A 21,583-nucleotide genomic window follows, 5' to 3' on the forward strand; every position below is an offset into this window, starting at 1 on the left:
TGGCATACAACAAGCGACTCTGTTTGTGGCGTGAGTGCAGAAAGGGCTTCTTGCTCATCACCCTGCCATACAGATGTGCTGAATTGTAGAACAATGTACAGATACACCATCTGCAGCAAGATGTTCTTGCAGGTCTTTGGAGGTGATCTGTGGGTTGTCTGTAACCATTCTCACAATCCTGCTCATATGCCGCTCCTGGATTTTTCTTGGCCTGCCAGACCTGCTGGGTTTAACAGCAACTGTGCCTGTGGCCTTCCATTTCCTGATTCCATTCCTTACAGTTACAGAAACTGACAGTTTAAACCTCTGAGATGGCTTTTTGTAGCCTTCCCCTAAACCATGAGACTCAACAATCTTTGTTTTCAGATCTTTGGAGAGTTGCTTTGATGATCCCATGCTGTCACTCTTCAGAGGAGAGTCAAAGGGAAGGAAGCACAATTTGTAATTGACCACCTTAAATCCCTTTATATCTCATGATTGGACACACTGTTCTATGAAGTTCAAGGCTTAATGAGCTCATCACACCAAGTAATCAGCATTGAGCAGTGACAGGCATTCAAATCAGCACAATGACAAGGGGACCCACATTTGTGCACAGCCAGTTTTTCACAGTTGATTTAATTTCATACAACTAAATACTGTGTCACTAAAAATCTTTTTTCAGAAAACACCGGAGTACTCAGATGTTCCTGGGAAATGAAAGACAGACCACTGTTATCTTTATGGTTGAAAGGAGAGTCCATTATTATGCAGGTTGAGAGGGGCTCCCAAACTTTTGACTGTATACTATCTTACATATAAACATCTATGCGTGGAAGTGTGTGTTTGTCTGTCTGGTCTGGAAGTGAGAGGTGGAGTCAGGGTGAGGGCTCCGCCTCCGAGGAAACAGAAAACTCGCTTAGCCGCTAATAACACGAGCAATGTGAGCACATCAGCAAAACGAAACCTCCGAAGAAAGACAAAGTCGCTTAGCTGCTAACATCAGCAAAATGGTATCCCTTTTACTTTTCCTCCCACTGCTAATGCACAAGTGATGCGAACACGCTCGTCAACACGAATCCTCCAGGGAGAGAGGCGCCCAGAGTCGTTCCTTTCAATTACCTGACATCTCTACATTTCAATTTTTTTTTTGATGATTTCAATAGTTTCTAGGACCCCGGGCTTTTTATAGCATGGGCTTACACAGCTAGTCTATGTATAAACGTCTATGCGTGGAAGTGTGTGTGTCTGTCTGTCCAGCCCAGAAGTGTGAGGCTACAGCATGAAATCCAAAGAGCTGGCAAGATGCCCCCAAGTTAACGAGTTGGAAGAAGAAAGAAGTACGAAGCTACAACATGAAGCTGAAAGGAAGCGACTCTGTCGCCAAAGTGAAACCGCCGAGGAAAGGCAAACGACAGAGAAACTCACTTAGCCGCTGATAGACAAGGGGGGCGAGCACATCGGCAAAACGAAACCTCCGACTCTACATTTTTTTTCTAACGATTTCAATAGTTTCTAGGACTCTGAGCTTTTTACAGAACAGGCTTACACAGCTAGTTCTATTAAATAACTTATTATTATTATTATTATGTACTATTTATATTATATGTATAGTGCCTGCAGTTCCAAAAGAACGATTTCACCATCCAGGTCAACATTCAACTTCTTATTCCCATTGGTTGATTTCATTGTGATGCGTTTTGAAGGGTGTCCCTCGCTATTTTGCAGTCATCGTCCTCATTAACATGCATCACATCCATCACATATATTCAATAAGGTTTAGCACATTGCCCGCTAAACAAAAAAAAAATGTATATTTATGAATATTCATGGGTGGCATGGTGGCGCAGTGGGTAGCTCTGCTGCCTCGCAGTTAGGAGACCTGGGTTCACTTCCCAGGTCCTCCCTGCGTGGAGTTTGCATGTTCTCCCCGTGTCTGCGTGGGTTTCCTCCCACAGTCCAAAGACATGCAGGTTAGGTGCATTGGTGATCCTAAATTGTCCCTGGTGTGTGCTTGGTGTGTGTGTGTGTGTGTGTGTGTGTGTGTGTGTGCGTGCGCGCACCCTGCGGTTGGGTGGCGTCCTGCCCAGGGTTTGTTTCCTGCCTTGCATCCTGTGTTGGCTGGGATTGGCTCCAGCAGACCCCTGTGACCCTGTAGTTCGGATATAGCAGGTTGGATAATGGATGGATGGATGAATATTCATATATGTTTCTGCTTCCCATGTTGAGTATTTGATATCGAGATTTGTTTTTTGGTGGCATGATATCTTCATTTTGTGTGATTTTTTTTTTTTAATGCCATTATTCATCTGACATTTTATCATCATAGATTCTGGGACCCTAATACTTTGTGAAATGCAGCATCTCTCCCTATTTTCCATACATGAGGTTTTCTGGAGGTTGTCTCCTTCCTCGGCCACCTCCTGATCCTGATCTTCCATAGCTGATTCCATCCGACTCCAAAGATCTTTTCTCTGCCTTATCCACTGTCTGCACATTCACACCACCGTCTCACTTGGGGTCACCATCTGCACTCACTCACTTTCCCTCCTCTGTAAGCTGATCCAAGTCAGGATCCTTCAAAAGACTTACTGGCAGCCATGTTTATAGGCTAATGGGTTTAAGCAGACAAGCAGATCTTGTAAAACCAGAAGATTAAGGAGGTTAAATTAAAAATGAAAAAAAAAACACAAATGCCTTTTTACGAGGGCAATCCCAAAAGTAAGGTCTCCTATTTTTTTAGAAATACAAACAACCGTTTATTTTCTATAATGTTTACATCATTTTAAAGGTTAAAGACTTATTTATTTTTCTACATAATCGCCATTTCGGTCGATGCATTTTTGTAGACGCTGTGGTAGTTTTAGAATGCCCATGTCATACCAGTTCGTCGCCATGTCCTTCAGGAAGCGTTGAACCTCATCTTTCACCTCTTCGTCGGAGCAGAATCGCCTTCCGGACAAATGTTCTTTCAACTTAGGGAACAGGTGGTAGTCACTGGGTGCCAAGTCCGGACTATAGGGTGGGTGGGTGATGAAGTTCCAACCGCCGATCTTTACGCATGTTTTCCTCAACCGTCGCAACTGTCTCGTCGGAAATTGGCGGTCTCCTGTGCGAACTTCGCACTTGGCGGTAGCGTTCAATGGGAGCTCCATTTTCAAGGGCTGCCAAGCCAAGATTGAGCATCCCAGCGAAGCCGCACACGCTTGTTTGGGAGTGGAGGAAGCACCAATCACAACGGTGTGGCCAACAGCCGTACGAACAGTTTCTCTACGTCCCCATCGTTTTAGAGACCTTACTTTTGGGATTGCCCTTGTAGGTTGTAAGAGAAAACCCCACTCAGACGTGAAAAGTTCAGGGTAGCAATGGACAGGGCCTAAACTGGCAGCGTCAGGTTTAAGTTAGGATCCAGCCTGGGTGACATTGCATCAAGGCACACACACACCCACACACACACACAGCCCCTTACACTGGGACATATGTCTTTGGTGGGACAACCTGAGTAAATGGAGTAAAACATGCAAACCTTACACAGACGGTGACCTGAGCCGGGTTTGAACACAGACCACTGGAGCTGTGAGGCAGGGGTGCTAATCATTGTGCCACCCAAAACTCCTCGAATAAAGTCTGACAGTTTAGTGTTCAGGTAAAATAAAAATAATGAAGTAGAGGATTTGACCTTATTTAGGGGCTTTGGAGTAGACGCCTGACCAGTGGGATTCGTCAGAGGCACACAGTGTGAAGATTCTAAACTCTGTCTGATAGATGCCTATAATAAACTTCAGAATTAGTTTCTAAAATTTAATGCATTTTGGTGAAATTTCTCTGTTTTTCATATTTTTTTTATTCTTTCCCTTCCACAGCCTGCAGTGAAGGTAAGACATTTGACATTTTTTTACTCTACCTTTGACTTTGGGAATTTTTGGAAGAAATCTGCAACTTTAATCTGATTCTGATTATTCTGTACAAAGCTATCATAAAAGGTGGCTGAATTTGGGGGGCCAAACAGGTTATAAATCACACATTGGTGCAGATTCTGGAATGGGGGGGCCGCCGCAGGATGCATGTTTTTGTTCCAACTCACTTGTTTAATTGGGAGCAAATATTTGGCAATAATTTAACTTGTTTTTAAATGTTGTGGTTTTTACTGTTGCCATTCTACGACGTGGGGACTTTCTTATATTGTAGGGATTTGGTTTTCCAAGAATATCACTGACAATGACATGCGCTTAGCTCCTTTTTGAATGCTGGCTTTCCATTATTTTTTCCTGTACTGCATATGTATGAAGCCAATACTCTACATTCACAAAACAAAATTTTATATAGATATATATGAGGAAGGGTGGCACGGTGGCGCAGTGGGTAGCACTGCTGCCTCGCAGTTAGGAGACCTGGGTTCGCTTCCCAGGTCCTCCCTGCGTGGAGTTTGCATGTTCTCCCCGTGTCTGCGTGGGTTTCCTCCCACAGTCCAAAGGCATGCAGGTTAGGTGGATTGGCGATTCTAAATTGGCCCTAGTGTGTGTTTGTGTGTGTCCTGCGGTGGGTTGGCACCCTGCCCGGGGTTGGTTCCTGCCTTGTGCCCTGTGTTGGCTGGGATTGGCTCCAGCAGACCCCCCGTGACCCTGTGTTCGGATTCAGCGGGTTGGGAAATGAATGGATGGATATATGAGGAACGTTCAAAAAGTTTCCGCACTTTTATATCTTCCTTGGAAACAGTGAAGGCGGGAGGAGTGGTAATTGGGCATTAAATTCTTGGTACGATGCTGGGAAAATTGAAGGTGACTATGGAGAAAACAATATAATATTTTTTTGAAATTTTTAATAGAGTTAAAAAAAAGTGTGGAAACTTTTGAATGTCCCTGAGGTGTCACCCGTTACATGGCTGCACTCGGGTCCTAATCTGAGATCCTGAGTTGGTTTGTCAGTGTGGTGGGTGCTCCTAACCTCCTCCTCCTCCTCCTTGTGTGTATATTATGTTAACACTAACGGTACTGCTATCTATATACTTATATACAATATTTATGGACAATTTATGTGTGGATAATACATGTGTTGAACATGATGGTGGACAGGTTGAAACATTCCTGCAAATCATCATTCACATATGAAGTAAGTTTTGTGAATAAATTGTTTCTGCCATTCAAATGTTAACATAATTTTGACTCACCCTGTATGTCTGGATCTCCATCCATCCATCCATTTTCCAACCCGCTGAATCCGAACACAGGGTCACGGGGGTCTGCTGGAGCCAATCCCAGCCAACACAAGGCACAAGGCAGGAACCAATCCCGGGCAGGGTGCCAACCCACCACAGGTGTGTGTATATAATATATATAATATACTGCTCAAAAATATTAAAGAAAGACTATTGCATCAAGTCAGTGATACTTGTGGGCTATTGATCTGCTCAGTGAAGTAGCAGAGGGTCTTGTCAATCAGTTTCAGCTGCTTTGGGGCACTAGAGGGGCAACAATGAGACGACCCCCCAAACAGGAATGAATGGTTTAACAGCTGGAAGAAGGCCACTGACATTTTTTCCTCCTCATCTGTTTCTCATTTGGCTATGGTCAGTGTCACTACTGCTAGCATGAGGCCATACCTGGGCCCTACAGAGCTGGCACAGGTAGTCCAACTTCTCCAGGATGGCACATCAATATGTGCTTCTCATTGCCAGAAGGTTTGCTGTGTTTCAAAGCACAGTCACAATGGCATGGAGAAGATTCCAGGAGACAGACAGACAGTTCCTCGAGGAGAGCTGGACAGGGCCCCCCGTAGAAGGTTCTTAAACCATCAGCAGGAACCACCGGTATCTGCTCCTTTGGGCAAAGAGGAACAGGATGAACACTGGCAGAGCCTACAAAATGACCTCCAGCAGGCAGGCAGGCAGGCCACTGGTGTGAATGTCTCTGAACAAACAATCAGAAACAGACTTCATGCAGAGACGTGGCCACGGGGGGGCTGGGGTGGGCACTGCCCCAAGAGAGATAAGCCGTGGTCCCCCTGCGAAATGCTCTGTCTGTCCAATGAAAACTCTGGAGAAGAATAACATTTGATTTTCAAAACTGAGTTGCTTTCCAATTGGCCCATTTGAATTTGGGGCGTATCCGTCAGTGTCTCCTCCACTAGACAGGCACCGCGCTGCTCACAGTTCACTTCGCCGCACATTTCGCAGCATGTTTTGAACCAGTTGACCGCATTTTTTTAATTAAAATCGCATATACGTTCCATTCTTCTTTTATTTTCTGGCTGGTAACACCAAAGGCTATGCATTGGTGGCTTATTAAAAAGCAGACATCTTCAACCTCTGTCCCTCCGCAAGCTGCTGGCTCCACGGTTGAGCCCAGCACCGCTGCTACCAACACGGAGCACAGGGCACCCACATGGGGAACTGAAACTCCAAAAGATGTCGATAAGCCTACACAATCCTCCAGCTCTGCGCCCGTGTCGGGTACTCCAAACAAAATATACAGTCTGGTCTGCCTGACTTAAATATGGATAGCCCATCCCAGCCCATTTTAATTAATTATCCCAAGCGCGCATTCAGAAAGACACTCGGATGTTTTAGTGCAAGCTGGTATCAGTCTCGACCATGGCTTGAATATTCTGTTGTCCGTGATGGCAGCTTTTGCTTTGCCTGCCACATATTTAGTGTTTCCAATTCAGACCGTGAGGACATATTCACCAAACACGGCTACACTAATTGGAAAAAAGCTCTAGAAAAAGACGGTGGCGGCTTCCACAAACACGCGTCTGGTATCCCGCACATCAGAGCCATGTCTCCATCACAGCACTCGTCACTGGTGTGTCTTCAGCTGCATGCGAAAGCTCTTTCTCTACTTTGAACCGCATTCTCACTCCACTCCGCCGGACAACTAATGTTGCATTCAAGGAAGAGAAATTTAGTCATTGTGGCACATGAGAAAAACATCACAGAAAATCTAGACATGAATGAATTTATTTCAGAATTTGCCAAGAGTAACCGCAGACTGGTCCTGTAGATAACATCCAGGTTAAACACTGGACACTGATGTCCTATAGCCTCCCATGACTACAATAAGCCAACGTTTCTGTTCTTGCTCTCATATGTTGTATGCATTTGACTTTATTGATATTTACCTTGTAGATGTAGTTCTATATTTGTTCACAAAAAATAATAATACAAGTTTCATTGCCTCTGTTAATTTTATTGAACAGTAGGTTATGATTTATGCCACAATTTTTGCTTTTATATGTTATATAAACAAAAATACAAAAATGGGGATGGATGGATGGATATTTTTTGCCCCCCCAGACAAGCCAAATGCCCACCCACACATGATGTTCTGGTCACACCTCTGACTTCATGAGGGTGGCCTGAGGGCTCGATGTCCTCTAGTGGGCACCGTGGAGCTCGATTTGGTATATGTAATAGAATACCAGAATTGGTGCCCTCTGCTTTTCACAGATGAGAGCAGGTTCACCCTGAGCACATGTGACAGACATCAAAGGGTCTGGAAAAGTCATGGAGAATGTTATGCTGCCTGTAACATCATTCAGCATGACCGGTTTGGTGGGTGGTCAGTGATGGTCTGAGGAGGAAAATCCATGGACGGACACACAGATCTCTACAGGCTAGACAACGGCACTGCAGGACTGCCATTAGGTATCGGGATGAAATCCTTGGACCCATTCTCAGACCCTATGCTAGTTCCTCCTGGTGCACGACAATGTCCAGCCTCATGTGGCAAGAGGATGAAGGGATTGATTCCATTGACTGGCCCTTCCCCCATCTCCCCCTCCCCATCCAACATCCCCCTTACCCCCCCACGCTCACTCACCAGACCTCAATCCAATAGAACACCTCTGGGTGGGACATTGTTTTGGTCAATCTGACACCTCAGCCTGTCCAGGAGCTCAGTGATGCCCTGGTCCAGATCTGGGAGGAGATCCCTAGGACACCATCCATCGTCAGGCATTTTACAAACTAGTGAGTACAATTTGTTGTTGCTGCAATGACATTTCAGCCAAATGGACTCACTTGCCTGCCTGCCTGATCATTTCTCCCTTTGATTTTCGGGGTGTCTTTGAATTCAGCCCTCTGATCATTTTTATTTCCATCCTTTTGTTCCTCACACATCACCATATCAGTCCATAGCAGTAGAGAGAGCCAGCAGGAGTTTTTTCCCATTGAGATCTAGATAGACAGATAGATAGATAGATAGATACTTTATTAATCCCAAGGGGAAATTCACATACTCCAGCAGCAGCATACTGATACAAAAAACAATATTAAATAAAAGATTGATAATAATGCAGGTAAAAACGGAAGGTTGCCGGTTCGAATCCCGTAAATGCCAATAGGGACTCTGCTCTGTTGGGCCCTTCAGCAAGGTCCTTAACCTGCAATTGCTGAGCGCTTTCAGTAGTGAGAAAAGCGCTATATAAATGCAAAGAATTATTATTATTATTATTAAACAGACAATAACTTTGAATAATGTTAACGTTTACCCCCCCGGGTGGAATTGAAGAGTCTCATAGTGTGGTGGAGGAACGATCTCCTCAGTCTGTCAGTGGAGCAGGACGGTGACAGCAGTCTGTCGCTGAAGCTGCTCCTCTGTCTGGAGATGATCCTGTTCAGTAGATGCAGTGGATTCTCCATGATTGACAGGAGTCTGCTCAGCGCCCGTCGCTCTGCCACAGATGTCAAACTGTCCAGCTCCGTGCCTACAATAGAGCCTGCCTTCCTCCCCAGTTTGTCCAGGCGTGAGGCGTCCCTCTTCTTTATGCTGCCTCCCCAGCACACCACCATGTAGAAGAGGGCACTCTCCATAATTGTCTGATAAAACATCTGCAGCATCTTATTGCAGATGGTGATGGACGCCAGTCTTCTAAGGAAATATAGTCGGCTCTGTCCTCTCTTACACAGAGCATCAGTATTGGCAGTCCAGTCCAATTTATCATCCAGCTGCACTCCCAGGTATTTATAGGTCTGCACCCTCTGCACACAGTCACCTCTGATGATCACGGGGGTCCATGAGGGGCCTGGTCCTCCTAAAATCCACCACCAGCTCCTTGGTTTTGCTGGTGTTCAGGTGTAGGTGGTTTGAGTCGCACCATTTAACAAAGTCCTTGATGAGGTTCCTATACTCCTCCTCCTGCCCACTCCTGATACGGCCCACGATAGCAGTGTCGTCAGCGAACTTTTGCACGTGACAGGACTCCGAGTTGTATTGGAAGTCCGATGTATATAGGCTGAACAGAACCGGAGAAAGTACAGTCCCCTGCGGCGCTCCTGTGCTGCTGACCACAATGTCAGACCTGCAGTTCCCGAGACGCACATATTGAGGTCTGTCTGTAAGTTCACGATCCATGCCAATAGGTATGAATCTACACTCATCTCTGTCAGCTTGTCCCTAAGGAGCAGAGGTTGGATGGTGTTGAAGGCACTAGAGAAGTCCAGAAACATAATTCTTACAGCACCACTGCCTCTGTCCAAATGGGAGAGGGATCAGTGTAGCATATAGATGATGGCATCCTCCGCTCCCACCTTCTCCTGGTATGCGAACTGCAGAGGGTCGAGGGTGTTGCGTACCTGTGGCCTCAGGTGGTGAAGCAGCAGCCGCTCCATGGTCTTCATCACATGTGACGTCAGAGCGACAGGCCGGAAGTCGTTCAGCTCACTAGGACGTGATACATTTGGGACTGGGGTGATACAAGATGTGATCCAAAGCCTCCCCTGTTCCAAGCTCAGGTTGAAGATGCGCTGTAGAGGACTCCCCAGCTCTGATGCACAGGCCTTCAGCAGTCGTGGCGATACTCCATCTGGACCCACTGCTTTGCTGGCATGAAGTCTCCTCAGCTCTTTGCTCTGATGTGTTTTCAAAGTGTGCTTTTAATTTTTTTCAGCAGTTTATATAATATACACAGACACATACACAGTGTTGAGCGGCACAGTAGTACAATGGCAGTATGGCTGTCTCACAATAAGGACACCGGAGTTTGCATCCCTGGTCCTCCCTGTGTGGAGTTTGCATGTTCTCCCTATGTTTGTATGGTGGGTTTCCTCCCATTGTCCAAAGACATGCAGGTTAGGTTGATAGGTGACACTGAAGTGGCCTATGTGTGTATGCTCACCCTGCGATGGACTGGTGCCCCATTGCCCCATGATTTTACTCCAGATTAAGTGGGCATAGTGCTAAGTATGGTATGGCATATATACTGTATATGTAAGCTAGTGATGTAGAACTGTAATTAAAACCAACATATTGAATATGTTCTATGTGATTGTATATCAATCTATCTCATGTTTTTCTATTATATGGTGCCTTTCACATATCTATCATATAGATAAATAGATAGCATAATTGGCAAAATTAGATCTATCTATCTATCTATCTATCTATCTATCTATCTATCTATCTATCTATCTATCTATCTATCTATCTATCTATCTATCTATCATACATATTTCTATGTTTTATTTTCTCTCTTACATTAAATCGATCGTTTGTGCCAATGTGTGCTTTGTTCTGGGCTTGTCACTGGCCTGCGTCCCATCTGACCTAATGAATTGTCCCCAGTAAAATCACTTGGTTTCCTTTGGCTCCTGCTCTGTGCCTGATGCTGCTCAGATGAGCTCCATTCACATCTCTGGCCTCAGTGGGTTCGGGTGGGTGAATGGATGAATTAAACTAAAATCCACCCCAGCATTTGTGGCAACCCCGAGTATTTTCTCCCTTGTTTGTTTATCTTCTTACCTGCTTGCTCCAATATGGCATGGCAGGATGTTTTAATATTGCAGATTAAATGCAGCCCCCCCCCCCCCCCCCCCCACATTGTCAGCTGAACCAGAAGCTTGTCCAATTACAAGTCCTTGAAGTTTTCATATCTGGACTCGAGACCACATAAACTGCCCCTTGTCTGGTGTGAATTCCAAGTATCTGTCGGCACTGGGAGATGTGTGACTGACATTGTTGAGACATTTCAGTTGTTGATTTCTAGCAGATTTGCAAATCTTTCCGGTCACGTGTCCTCACTTTCTCACGATTGGTGATTGAGTGTACATTGACAAGAAAAAATGACAAACATGTCCATATCAAATGAATTCTACAACATAGTTGTATTATCGTAGTATTTCCCTCTACTTACCCTTTACCTGTTTTCTTCAAGGGTAAGTGTACTCGTCAAGTTTGTTACTGGGTTGGTCTACTGTTGCACTTGAAGATTAACACACACACATAGCTATACACATACATGCAGAAACTCAACAGTGACTATGAGTGACACACACACACAGCTGGTTAACCTCTAGCACTTTAAACCACACAAGTGCCTTAGAAATAACACAGCCTGTCACTCTGTCAGCACATCAAGAGACTTACTTATTATCGGCACGAACAACATACAATCTGCGGTGGGTTGGCACCCTGCCCAGGATTAGTTCCTGCCTTGTGCCCTGTGTTGGCTGGGATTGGCTCCAGCAGACCCCTGTGACCCTGTGTTTGGATTCAGCGGATTGGAAAATGGATGGATGGACAACATAAGATGTTTTAATGATATCTCAGACATACACAGTATATTACTTTGGGTCTCCAAGAATACATTTAAACATACAAAGGCTCAGCATCCTTGACTATAGGCTGTTCCCTACTATTGGGTGGAGCTCACACCCTCGGCCTTAATAAACCTCATAGCACAGAGCGTATGGCAAACCTCCGGCTGCACCAGGTGCTCAAAGAAATCTACCTTATTACTTCAATCACTCTAGACATGAAGACAAAACATAGAAAGTTAAAAGCAGCACAGTATTTATTACAGGAATAATAATAGATAGATAGATAGATAGATACTTTACCAGTAGAACAAAGAATAATAGAAAATAGGACTGGTAGTAAAGTCTGGATATATAGTTAATCTTTAGGAAAAGCTTGTGAAAAGTTAAAGATGTCAAGGGTTAATGTCGTGGGCGGCTTGTGATCTTAGCACTCGTAGTTATTTATGATGCTTTTCTGATGACCAGATGGAAACGGCTGCACGTTGATGTTGCTCTGTTCTCTTTTGAAGTCTTCGTTCCTTCTTCTTCCTCCCTCCTTCCTATATCACTCCTCAGATGAGGCATATTTATGCTAAAATTCTACCCGGGGGTTTTACAAGATGAGATTGTTAGATATTCTGATTGGCTGGCTGTCAATATGATGAATGAATTCACTGTCTGTTTTCCTAAACAATGACACGTTTTTGATGTTGCCTGAGGTATCGACAGGTCTTCCTTTCCCAGGCTGTAAAATAATTTTGCTACTTTTGTCCCAGATGCCCAGGTTATAAACTAATCAATAGCCTTTGGCACCAGCATGTCTTCCTTTCCTTGTTGGAATAGCTGTTTTAAAAGTGTGGTACAACTGGGAAGAGGATAAGCTTTGATGTGCCCTGAATTTTGTTTTTCTATTTTTTTGTCTTGAACAAAATATAATGGAAATATAAACCAAAATATACGGATTTTGTACCCCACAACAATAATAAAGTGTACAGTAAGTCAAGGGCTCTGAAGACTCTCTGAATGCCGTAAACTGTTGTACTCTGCCTCTATGCTAAGTATCTTGGACATGGGGTTTTGGGTTAGGGGGTCTCTGTACAAAAGGAAGGTTTTATAGCTCAGAAGGCCACTGTTTCCAGTTAACATTTAAATTGTAGAGACCGGTGAAGGAATTCATTTCGAGTGACAGTGTGAGACTCTAGAAGGGTTTGCACTCGCAGCCTCAGGTTTGCATATTAAAGCTTTGGCCACCAGGGGGCCTCAGTGATCTGAAGGACTACTCAGGCTGTCCAGGGCACTGTGCACACAACATGGCCGGGCAAAAAGGGCATTGGCACCATTCATTCCACTGGCAGCCAATTGCTAAAACATGTTAACATAAAAACATCACCTGTCAAATAACCATTAAGGGAAGGTTTTGTATTTTAAGTTGATTTGGCTTCATAATGTTAGATGAAGTCAGGATTTATAGTGTAATAAAATATCAGCTATTTGGCACTGAAGAAAAGTTTTACAAAAAAAATGAATAAAAAAGAAAATGTATGAAATTGGAGACATATGACGTGAAGTGTCAGCGGGCCAACTAATCCCTGGCATATCATCTATTTATTTTAAGAGTTTTAAGTTCCATTTAGACCAAAGGAAATAAAAGATCAGCCAATCAGAGTCCGTACTGGATGTGCAGTAACGCAAGGTCACCCGGACCCTCTAAGGCTGACGGTCCAGCGTTCTGCCTACTTTGGCCACTGTGTTGCCCTCCCACACACGCACGCACGCACTCATTTGTTTTAACATTTCACAGGAAAAACTTCTGTGGTTGGCAAAGATTTCATTTGGCTTGGCAAGCGTTTTCCATTTTGTTCAGAAAACCTCAACATGTAACCATTGATGGGCCACCCTGTCCAACTCCCTCTGTTTTCTACTGCTAGGATAAGACAAGATAGGGCAGCTGCAGACCCCGTTGAACTGCGTAGGACGACTCCTGTCTGATCAGAAGGGTGGAGACTTTAACCAACATGATCCACATGAGCGGCTGATTGTTTTTCTAATGGTTTACATTCTGAAAGGAACTATTGTGTCTGAATGAGAAATAAATAAGGCAGGCTTACCCTCAAAAGGATAAAGAAAGCTGGCAGATCAGGGGTTAAAGGGCACGGCAGAAGGGTAGTTGAGGCACAAAAGAAAAGGTCAAAACCCCATCACGCAGCGAGCCAAATCAAGACACAGAATCAGAGTCCAGGCAGTGGCGTTTGGTTGTGACCCGTGAGTATTACTTGGGCTTGGAATTCTGTGCAAATTAGTTAGTTCAGTTATTCCAGAGTCCGAATCGGGGCGATGTGTAATGATCCGCTTATACAGTGGTTAGCCAGAATAACTCTCGGTACTGTGCTGCCATCTGGTGGATAGAAGAGCATCATGCTACAACAAAATCATGAACATTTCTTTGTGTTTTGCCACTCTAATGTAATTCATCATTGTCCATGAAAATAAAGAAAATGCATGAAATTGAAGACCAGGAGTGTCAGTGTGGGCCAACTAACCCCTGGCATATCATCTGTTTATTTTAAGAGTTTTAAGTTGCATTTAGCCCAAAGAAAATAACAGATCCACCAATCAGAGTTAGTATCGGAGGTGCAGGAACATCCAAAACACAATGGCAAATGAAAAATCCTAAAGCCAGTGTCACAAGAACGACACAAAGGCATTGTTCCTTGGCTGCAAAATCGGTTACATTATGTTCACAGGTATGAGTCCAAAACAGAACGGATGGTATGGAGATAAGATGGCGGCTTTAAAGGCCAGTGCAGGAAGTGACGTCATCGAGGCCGGAAGTGACATCATCAATATTGCCGGACCCGGAAGTGACATCTTCGGGACCGGAACTGCCGTCATCAGTGGCACCAGATCGGGAAGTGACATCATCAGTGGCGCCTGAATCCTGCGGAATTTCCCGTGGATGGTGTGCAAGAGATTAATAGAGACAGTCCGCGCCTGCTGGTCTGGAATTACTACCATTAAGGCCCTTCAGCTTTCTCCCAATCGCACGTGTGTGACAGCAGTTTAAGAACAAACCATTAGTTGAATCAAGAGACAGCAATGACAATGGGAACTGACAAGGAGAGTGAAACCGATGCATACAGCACTGTGTAGCAAACTGCCATGATATGCCTGGTGAATTCGGTTACCTGACCGGCCAAAATGGTGCAAATAGCTTCATGACAAAAAGGCAATATGATTGCGATGATACGAATGGAAAAGAAATACATCAGCCCTCTGAGCACTGTTCACAATTCAATTGTTTCAGGTGATGCGGCATATGCTGTTTCACTCTGTGCAGCTATGGTGGCCTCCTGCCTCCTTCACTGTCTCCTCATCCCATCTCTGCCCCTCTGTAATTCTCGAGCACTCAGGATCAGATGTCATCAGAAGTGTCACCCTGCACTGCCTTACTGTGTTGTTCATCGTTTGTCTCCCTGCCGCATGCCTCTCGGTCTCTCTCTCAATCGTCATCTGCCATAAACGACGGGGCTCTGTCAATGGCTTCCGTTACTGATAAGTGTCAGCAGCACTTCTTTTGTTATTTCGTGTCTCCCCAAACTCAAAAATATCTAAATACAAATAAACAACAGGATAGAAACACAGCTGTAATGTCACCTATGGTGTTTTCTGTTTTTTTACTTTTGCTTCTGTAAGATGCTGTTTCACTCAGTGCAGCTGCTGCTGCTGCTTGTACCTTCACCTTCCTTCATCACCTCCTCCTCCTCGTCTGAGCTCTGCCCCTCTACAAGTTCCTGCCTATGATATTCAGGATCAGATGGCATCAGAAGTGTCACCCTGCACTGCCTTACTGTGTTGTTCATTGTTTGTCTCCCTGCTGCATGCCTCTCGGTCTCTGTTTCTCTCTGAATCGTCATCTGCCATAAACGACGGGGCTCTGTCAATGGCTGAAAAGCGTCAGCTGCACTTCTTTTCTCACTTCATACCTTTCCAAACTCGTAAATACCTAAATACTAATCAACAACAGGATAGAAACTCAGTTTTAATGTCACCTTCTGCATTTGTTTTTTTTCCATTTTTGCTTTTGCAAGATGCTGTTTTTCACTCAGTGCAGCTGCTGTTGCTGCGTGTCCCTTCACCTTCTTTCTCCTCCTTCTCTTCATCCTCGTCTGACCTCTGCCCTTCTATATTTTCCTGCCCATCATATTCAGGATCCGATGGGATCAGAAGAGTAATTCTGCACTGTCCAACTCAGGTCTGTAATCAATAACAGGGGGGCTTTCAAGGGCTTGCTGTGCTGCTAAGCGCCACTTCATTTCTCTTCTTATCTCTCACCCCTCTAAACTCATAAATGCCTACATTAGAAGTAACAAGATAGAAACACAGCTATCATGAACATATGGAGATTTAAAAAAAATCCTGGAAAAATCAGGTTTGGTTCAAGCAAAATGTGCAGGAAAAAAATACGGACACTTTACTGCATTTAGGGTCACATACAGTGCATCCAGTAAGTATTCCCAGCGCTTCATCACTTTGTCCACATTTTGCTATGTTACAGCCTTATTCCAAAATGGATTAAATTCATTTTTTTCCTCAGAATTCTACACACAACACCCCATAATGACAACGTGAAAAAAGTTTACTTGAGGTTTTTGCAAATTTATTACAAATAAAAAAAACAGAGAAATCCCATGTCCATAAGTATTCACAGCCTTTGCTCAATACTTTGTAGATGCACCTTTGGCAGCAATTCCAGCCTCAAGTCTTGTTGAATATGATGCCACAAGCTTGGCACACCTATCCTTGGCCAGTTTCACCCATTCCTCTTTGCAGCACCTCTGAAGCTCCATCAGGTTGGATGGGAAGCGTCGGTGCACAGCCATTTTAAGATCTCTCCAGAGATGTTCAATCGGATTCAAGTCTGGGCTCTGGCTGGGCCACTCAAGGACATTCACAGAGTTGTACTGAAGCCACTCCTTTGATATCTTGGCTGTGTGCTTAGGGTCGTTGTCCTGCTGAAAGATGAACCGTCGCCCCATTCTGAGGTCAAAAGCGCTCTGGAGCAGGTTTTCATCCAGGATGTCTCTGTACATTGCTGCAGTCATCTTTCCCTTTATCCTGACTAGTCTCCCAGTCCCCACAGCATGATGCTGCCACCACCATGCTTCACTGTAGGGATGATATTGGCCTGGTGATGAGCGGTGCCTGGTTTCCTCCAAACGTGATGTCTGGCATTCACACCAAAGAGTTCAATCTTTGTCTCATCAGACCAGAGAATTTAATTTCTCATGGTCTGAGAGTCCTTCAGGTGCCTTTTGGCAAACTCCAGGCAGGCTGCCATGTGCCTTTTACTAAGGAGTGGCTTCCGTCTGGCCACTCTACCATACAGGCCTGATTGGTGGATTGCTGCAGAGATGGTTGTCCTTCTGGAAGGTTCTCCTCACTCCACAGAGGACCTCTGGAGCTCTGACAGAGTGACCATCGGGTTCTTGGTCACCTCCCTGACTAATGCCCTTCTCCCCCGATCGCTCAGTTTAGATGGCCGGCTAGCTCTAGGAAGAGTCCTGGTGGTTTCGAACTTCTTCCACTTACGGATGATGGAGGCCACTGTGCTCATTAGGACCTTTAAAGCAGCAGAAATTTTTCTGTAACCTTCCCCAGATTTGTGCCTCAAGACAATCCTGTCTCGGAGGTCTACAGACAATTCCTTTGACTTCATGCTTGGTTTGTGCTCTGACATGAACTGTCAACTGTGGGACCTTCTATAGACAGGTGTGTGCCTTTCCAAATCATGTCCAGTCAACTGAATTTACCACAGATGGACTCCAATGAAGCTGCAGAAACATCTCAAGGATGATCAGGGGAAACAGGAGGCACCTGAGCTCAATTTGGAGCTTCACGGCAAAGGCTGTGAATACTTATGGACATGGGATTTGTCAATTTTTTTATTTTCAATAAATTTGCAAAAACCTCAAGTAAACTTTTTTCACGTTGTCATTATGGGGTGTTGTGTGTAGAATTCTGAGGAAAAAAATTAATTTAATCCATTTTGGAATAAGGCTGTAACATAACAAAATGTGGAAAAAGTGATGAAGCGCTGGGAATACTTTCCGGATGCACTGTATGTTTTAGGCGAATAAATGATTGTAATAAAATAATTTTAAACTATTTTTGGCAGTAAATTGATGCAGGCATACCTGTGGAACTGTGTTCACTCTGTAACATCCATGAGAGCTGTAAACGTGATATCACAGGTCACTAGTGACACGGGGTATGTATACGACCGTTCGATCGAAACCTTTGCTGCTTCACAGTAGAGGTGTTTGGTGAGGTTTAAGGCTTTCGTATTCACGTATGAACCTCGGCCCCTTGACTTCTATTTAAAAGTGCAAAAACAGGCGTGTTATAATTTATTAAAATATGCTAAACATTAAAACACATTTTCATGTGGCAAATGAATATACAGTCAGGTCCATAAGTATTTGGACGACGACACAATTTTCATCATTTTGGCTCTGTTGCTACCACAATGAATTTGAAACAAAGCAATCAACATGTGATTGAAGCTTAGACTTTTAGCTTTAATTCAAGGGGTTTAACAAAAATATTGTCTAAGCTGTTATACATGGTCCCCCTGTTTTGAGGGTCTCAAAAGTATTTGGACTAACAAGCTGTTCCATAGCCAGGTGTGATCAGGTCCTTCATTATTTCATTAACTATTAAGCAAGGGCGGCACGGTGGCGCAGTGGTAGCACTGCTGCCTCGCAGTAAGGAGACCTGGGTTCGCTTCCCGGGTCCTCCCTGCGTGGAGTTTGCATGTTCTCCCCATCTCTGCGTGGCTTTCCTCCCACAGTCCAAAGACATGCAGGTTAGGCACATTGCCGATCCTAAATTGTGCCTAGTGTGTGCTTGGTGTGTGGGTGTGTGTGCCCAGCGGTGGGCTGGCGCCATGCCCGGGGTTTGTTCCTGCCTTGCACCCTGTGTTGGCTGGGATTGGCTCCAGCAGACCCCCATGACCCTGTGTTAGGATATAGCACGTTGGACACTGACTGACTATTAAGCAGGTAGAAGGTCTGCGGTTGATTCCAAGTGTTGAATTTGCATTTTGGAAGCTGTCACTGTGAACTATCAATATAACGAGGCACGTTGGTCCTTCATCTAAATTCTCAATAGTCGCACCTTTTAATAAGCACAAAGTTCAAAAGAAACAGGCGCTTGATGGCGCTAAACAGAAAGGGTATGTTAATATCCATCCATCCATCCATCCATCCTCTTCCGCTTATCCGAGGTCGGGTCGCGGGGGCAGCAGCTTGAGCAGAGATGCCCAGACTTCCCTCTCCCCGGCCACTTCTTCTAGCTCTTCCAGGGAAATTCCGAGGCATTCCCAGGCCAGCCGAGAGACGTAGTCCCTCCAACATGTCCTGGGTCTTCCCCGGGGCCTCCTCCCTGTTAGACATGCCCGGAACACCTCACCAGGGAGGCGTCCAGGAGGCATCCTGATCAGATGCCCGAGCCACCTGATCTGACTCCTCTCGATGCGGAGGAGCAGCGGCTCTACTCTGAGCCCCTCCTGGATGACTGAGCTTCTCGCCCTATCTTTAAGGGAGAGCCCAGACACCCTGCGGAGGAAACTCGTTTCAGCCGCTTGTATTCGCGATCTCGTTCTTTCGGTCACTACCCATAGTTCATGACCATAGGTGAGGGTAGGAACATAGATCGACTGGTAAATTGAGAGCTTTGCCTTGCGCCTCAGCTCCTTTTTCACCACGACAGACCGATGCAGAGCCCGCATCACTGTGGACGCCGCACTGATCCGCCTGTCGATCTCACGCTCCATTCTTCCCTCACTCATGAACAAGATCCCGAGATACTTGAACTCCTCCACTTGGGGCAGGATCTCGCTCCCAACCCTGAGAGAGCACTCCACCCTTTTCCGGCTGAGGACCATGGTCTCGGATTTGGAGGTGCTGATTCCCATCCCAGCCGCTTCACACTCAGCTGCGAACCGATCCAGAGAGAGCTGAAGATCACGGCCTGATGAAGCACACAGGACAACATCATCTGCAAAAACCAGTGACCCAATCCTGAGCCCACCAAATTGGACCCCTCAATGCCCTGGCTAAGCCTAGAAATTCTGTCCATAAAAGTTATGAACAGAATCGGTGACAAAGGGCAGCCCTGGCGGAGTCCAACTCTCACTGGAAACGGGTTCGACTTACTGCCGGCAATGTGGACCAAGCTCTGACACCGGTTGCACAGGGACCGAACAGCCCTTATCAGGGGGTCCAGTACCCCATACTCCCGGAGCACCCCCCACAGGATTCCCCGAGGGACACGGTCAAACGCCTTTTTCAAGTCCACAAAACACATGTAGACTGGTTGGACGAACTCCCATGCACCCTCCAGGACTCTGCTAAGGGTGTAGAGCTGGTGCACTGTTCCACGACCAGAACGAAAACCACACAGTCAAACCTCGGATTTAGGAGGAACAATCTGACGGACCATCCTCTCCAGGACCCACGAATAGACTTTTCCAGGGAGGCTGAAGAGTGTGACCCTCTGTAGTTGGAACACACCATCCAGCTCCCCTTCTTAAAGAGGGGAACCACCACTCCGCTCTGCCAATCCAGAGGCACTGTCCCCAATGTCTATGCGATGTTGCAAAGGCGTGTCAACCAAGACAGTCTTACAACATCCAGAACCTTGAGGAACTCCGGGCGTATCCCATCCACCCCTGGGGTCCTGCCACCAAGGAGTTTTTTTGACCACCTCGGTGACCTCAGTCCCGGAGATGGGGGGGCCCACCTCCAAGTCCCCAGGATGGGCTTCCTCATTGGAAGGCATGTTAGTAGGATTGAGGAGGACTTTGAAGTACTCCCCCCACCGACCCATAACGTCCTGAGTCGAGGTCAGCAGCGCACTATCCCCACCATACACCGTGTTGTCACTGCACTGCTCACTGTCATTTCCCACGTGAGCATTGAAGTCTCCCAGCAGAACGAGGGAGTCCCCAGCAGTTGTGCCCTCTAGCACCCCCTCCAGGGACTCCAAAAAGGGTGGGTACTCCAGACTGCTGTTTGGCAGTTAGGACCCGTCCCCCCACCCAAAGGTGGAGGGAGGCTACCCTCTCATCTGCCAGGGTGAACCCCAATGAACAGTCTCCAAGTCAGGGGGCAATAAGTATGCCCACACCCGCTCAGCATCTCTTACCAGGGGCAATTCCAGGGTGGTAGAGAGTCCAACCCCTCTCAAGGAGACTGGTTTCAGAGTCCACGCTGTGCGTCAAGGTGAGCCCGACTATATCTAGCCGGAACCTCTCGACCTCATGCACTAGCTCAGGCTCCTTTCCCTTCAGAGAGGTGACCTTCCACATCCCAAGAGCCAGCTTCTGTAGCCGAGGATCGGACCGCCAAGGTCCCCGCCATTCGGCCACCACCCAACTCACACTGCACCCAACCTCCTTGGCCCCTCCTACAGGTGGTGAGCCCATGGGAAGGGGGACCCACGTTGCCTCTTCGGGCTGTGCCCGGCCAAGCCCTCTGGGTGCAGATATGTCAATATCTCCTAGAAAATTGCTGTATAGTCAAGCCAAGTATAGGTCACACTAGTTAAGTCGGAGCTCTGTCTGGTGGTCCTACCAGGAATGTCTCGGCTTTAAAGTGACTGGGCTGGAAGGAGTGAAGTTAGTTGCCCTCACTGGGCAATTTCTCTGACCTGTGGGTGAAAAAAGAGACCACATTTTCAGTGATAGCTCCCTCTCTGGTGTCTTGGGTTGGTAGAGCTTACCGCTCATGGGCCAGGAAGGTGACCTCTAAGGACAATAGCAGGGCTATGGAACTCACTCTCCATGAGGAGTGAAGAGCTTAGGAATTAGAGAAGATCCCAGAGCAAATCTAGAGAAGAGCAAGTTAGGCTGGATTGGCCATGAATTGTCAGGTTGACTTCTAAGCACCTCCCATGGCAGATATACCAGGCATGGCCCACTAGGAGAAGACTGAGGAGCAGACCCTGGATATGCTGGGTGCATTGCTTCCTCCTTGCGTTTAGGAAAAAGATGTCGATAGGGTGGTCCGGTCTTTCCAGCTCAATGCATTG

The 21,583-nt window shown here is 46.0% G+C and overlaps 1 protein-coding gene across 1 annotated transcript in view; it reads left to right on the forward strand.

The window, feature by feature from the left end:
- LOC114664078 (collagen alpha-6(VI) chain-like) overlaps positions 1-21,583 on the forward strand; it is a 353,886-nt gene that overhangs the window by 269,688 nt on the left and 62,615 nt on the right. The window contains exon 34 of the mRNA XM_051936115.1: positions 3,843-3,854. Coding sequence (XP_051792075.1) covers positions 3,843-3,854 — 12 coding nt within the window. The remainder of the gene's footprint in view (positions 1-3,842; positions 3,855-21,583) is intronic.

Source organism: Erpetoichthys calabaricus, chromosome 13, assembly GCF_900747795.2.
Source record: "Erpetoichthys calabaricus chromosome 13, fErpCal1.3, whole genome shotgun sequence".
In the NCBI taxonomy this organism is placed as follows: Eukaryota; Metazoa; Chordata; class Cladistia; order Polypteriformes; family Polypteridae; genus Erpetoichthys; species Erpetoichthys calabaricus.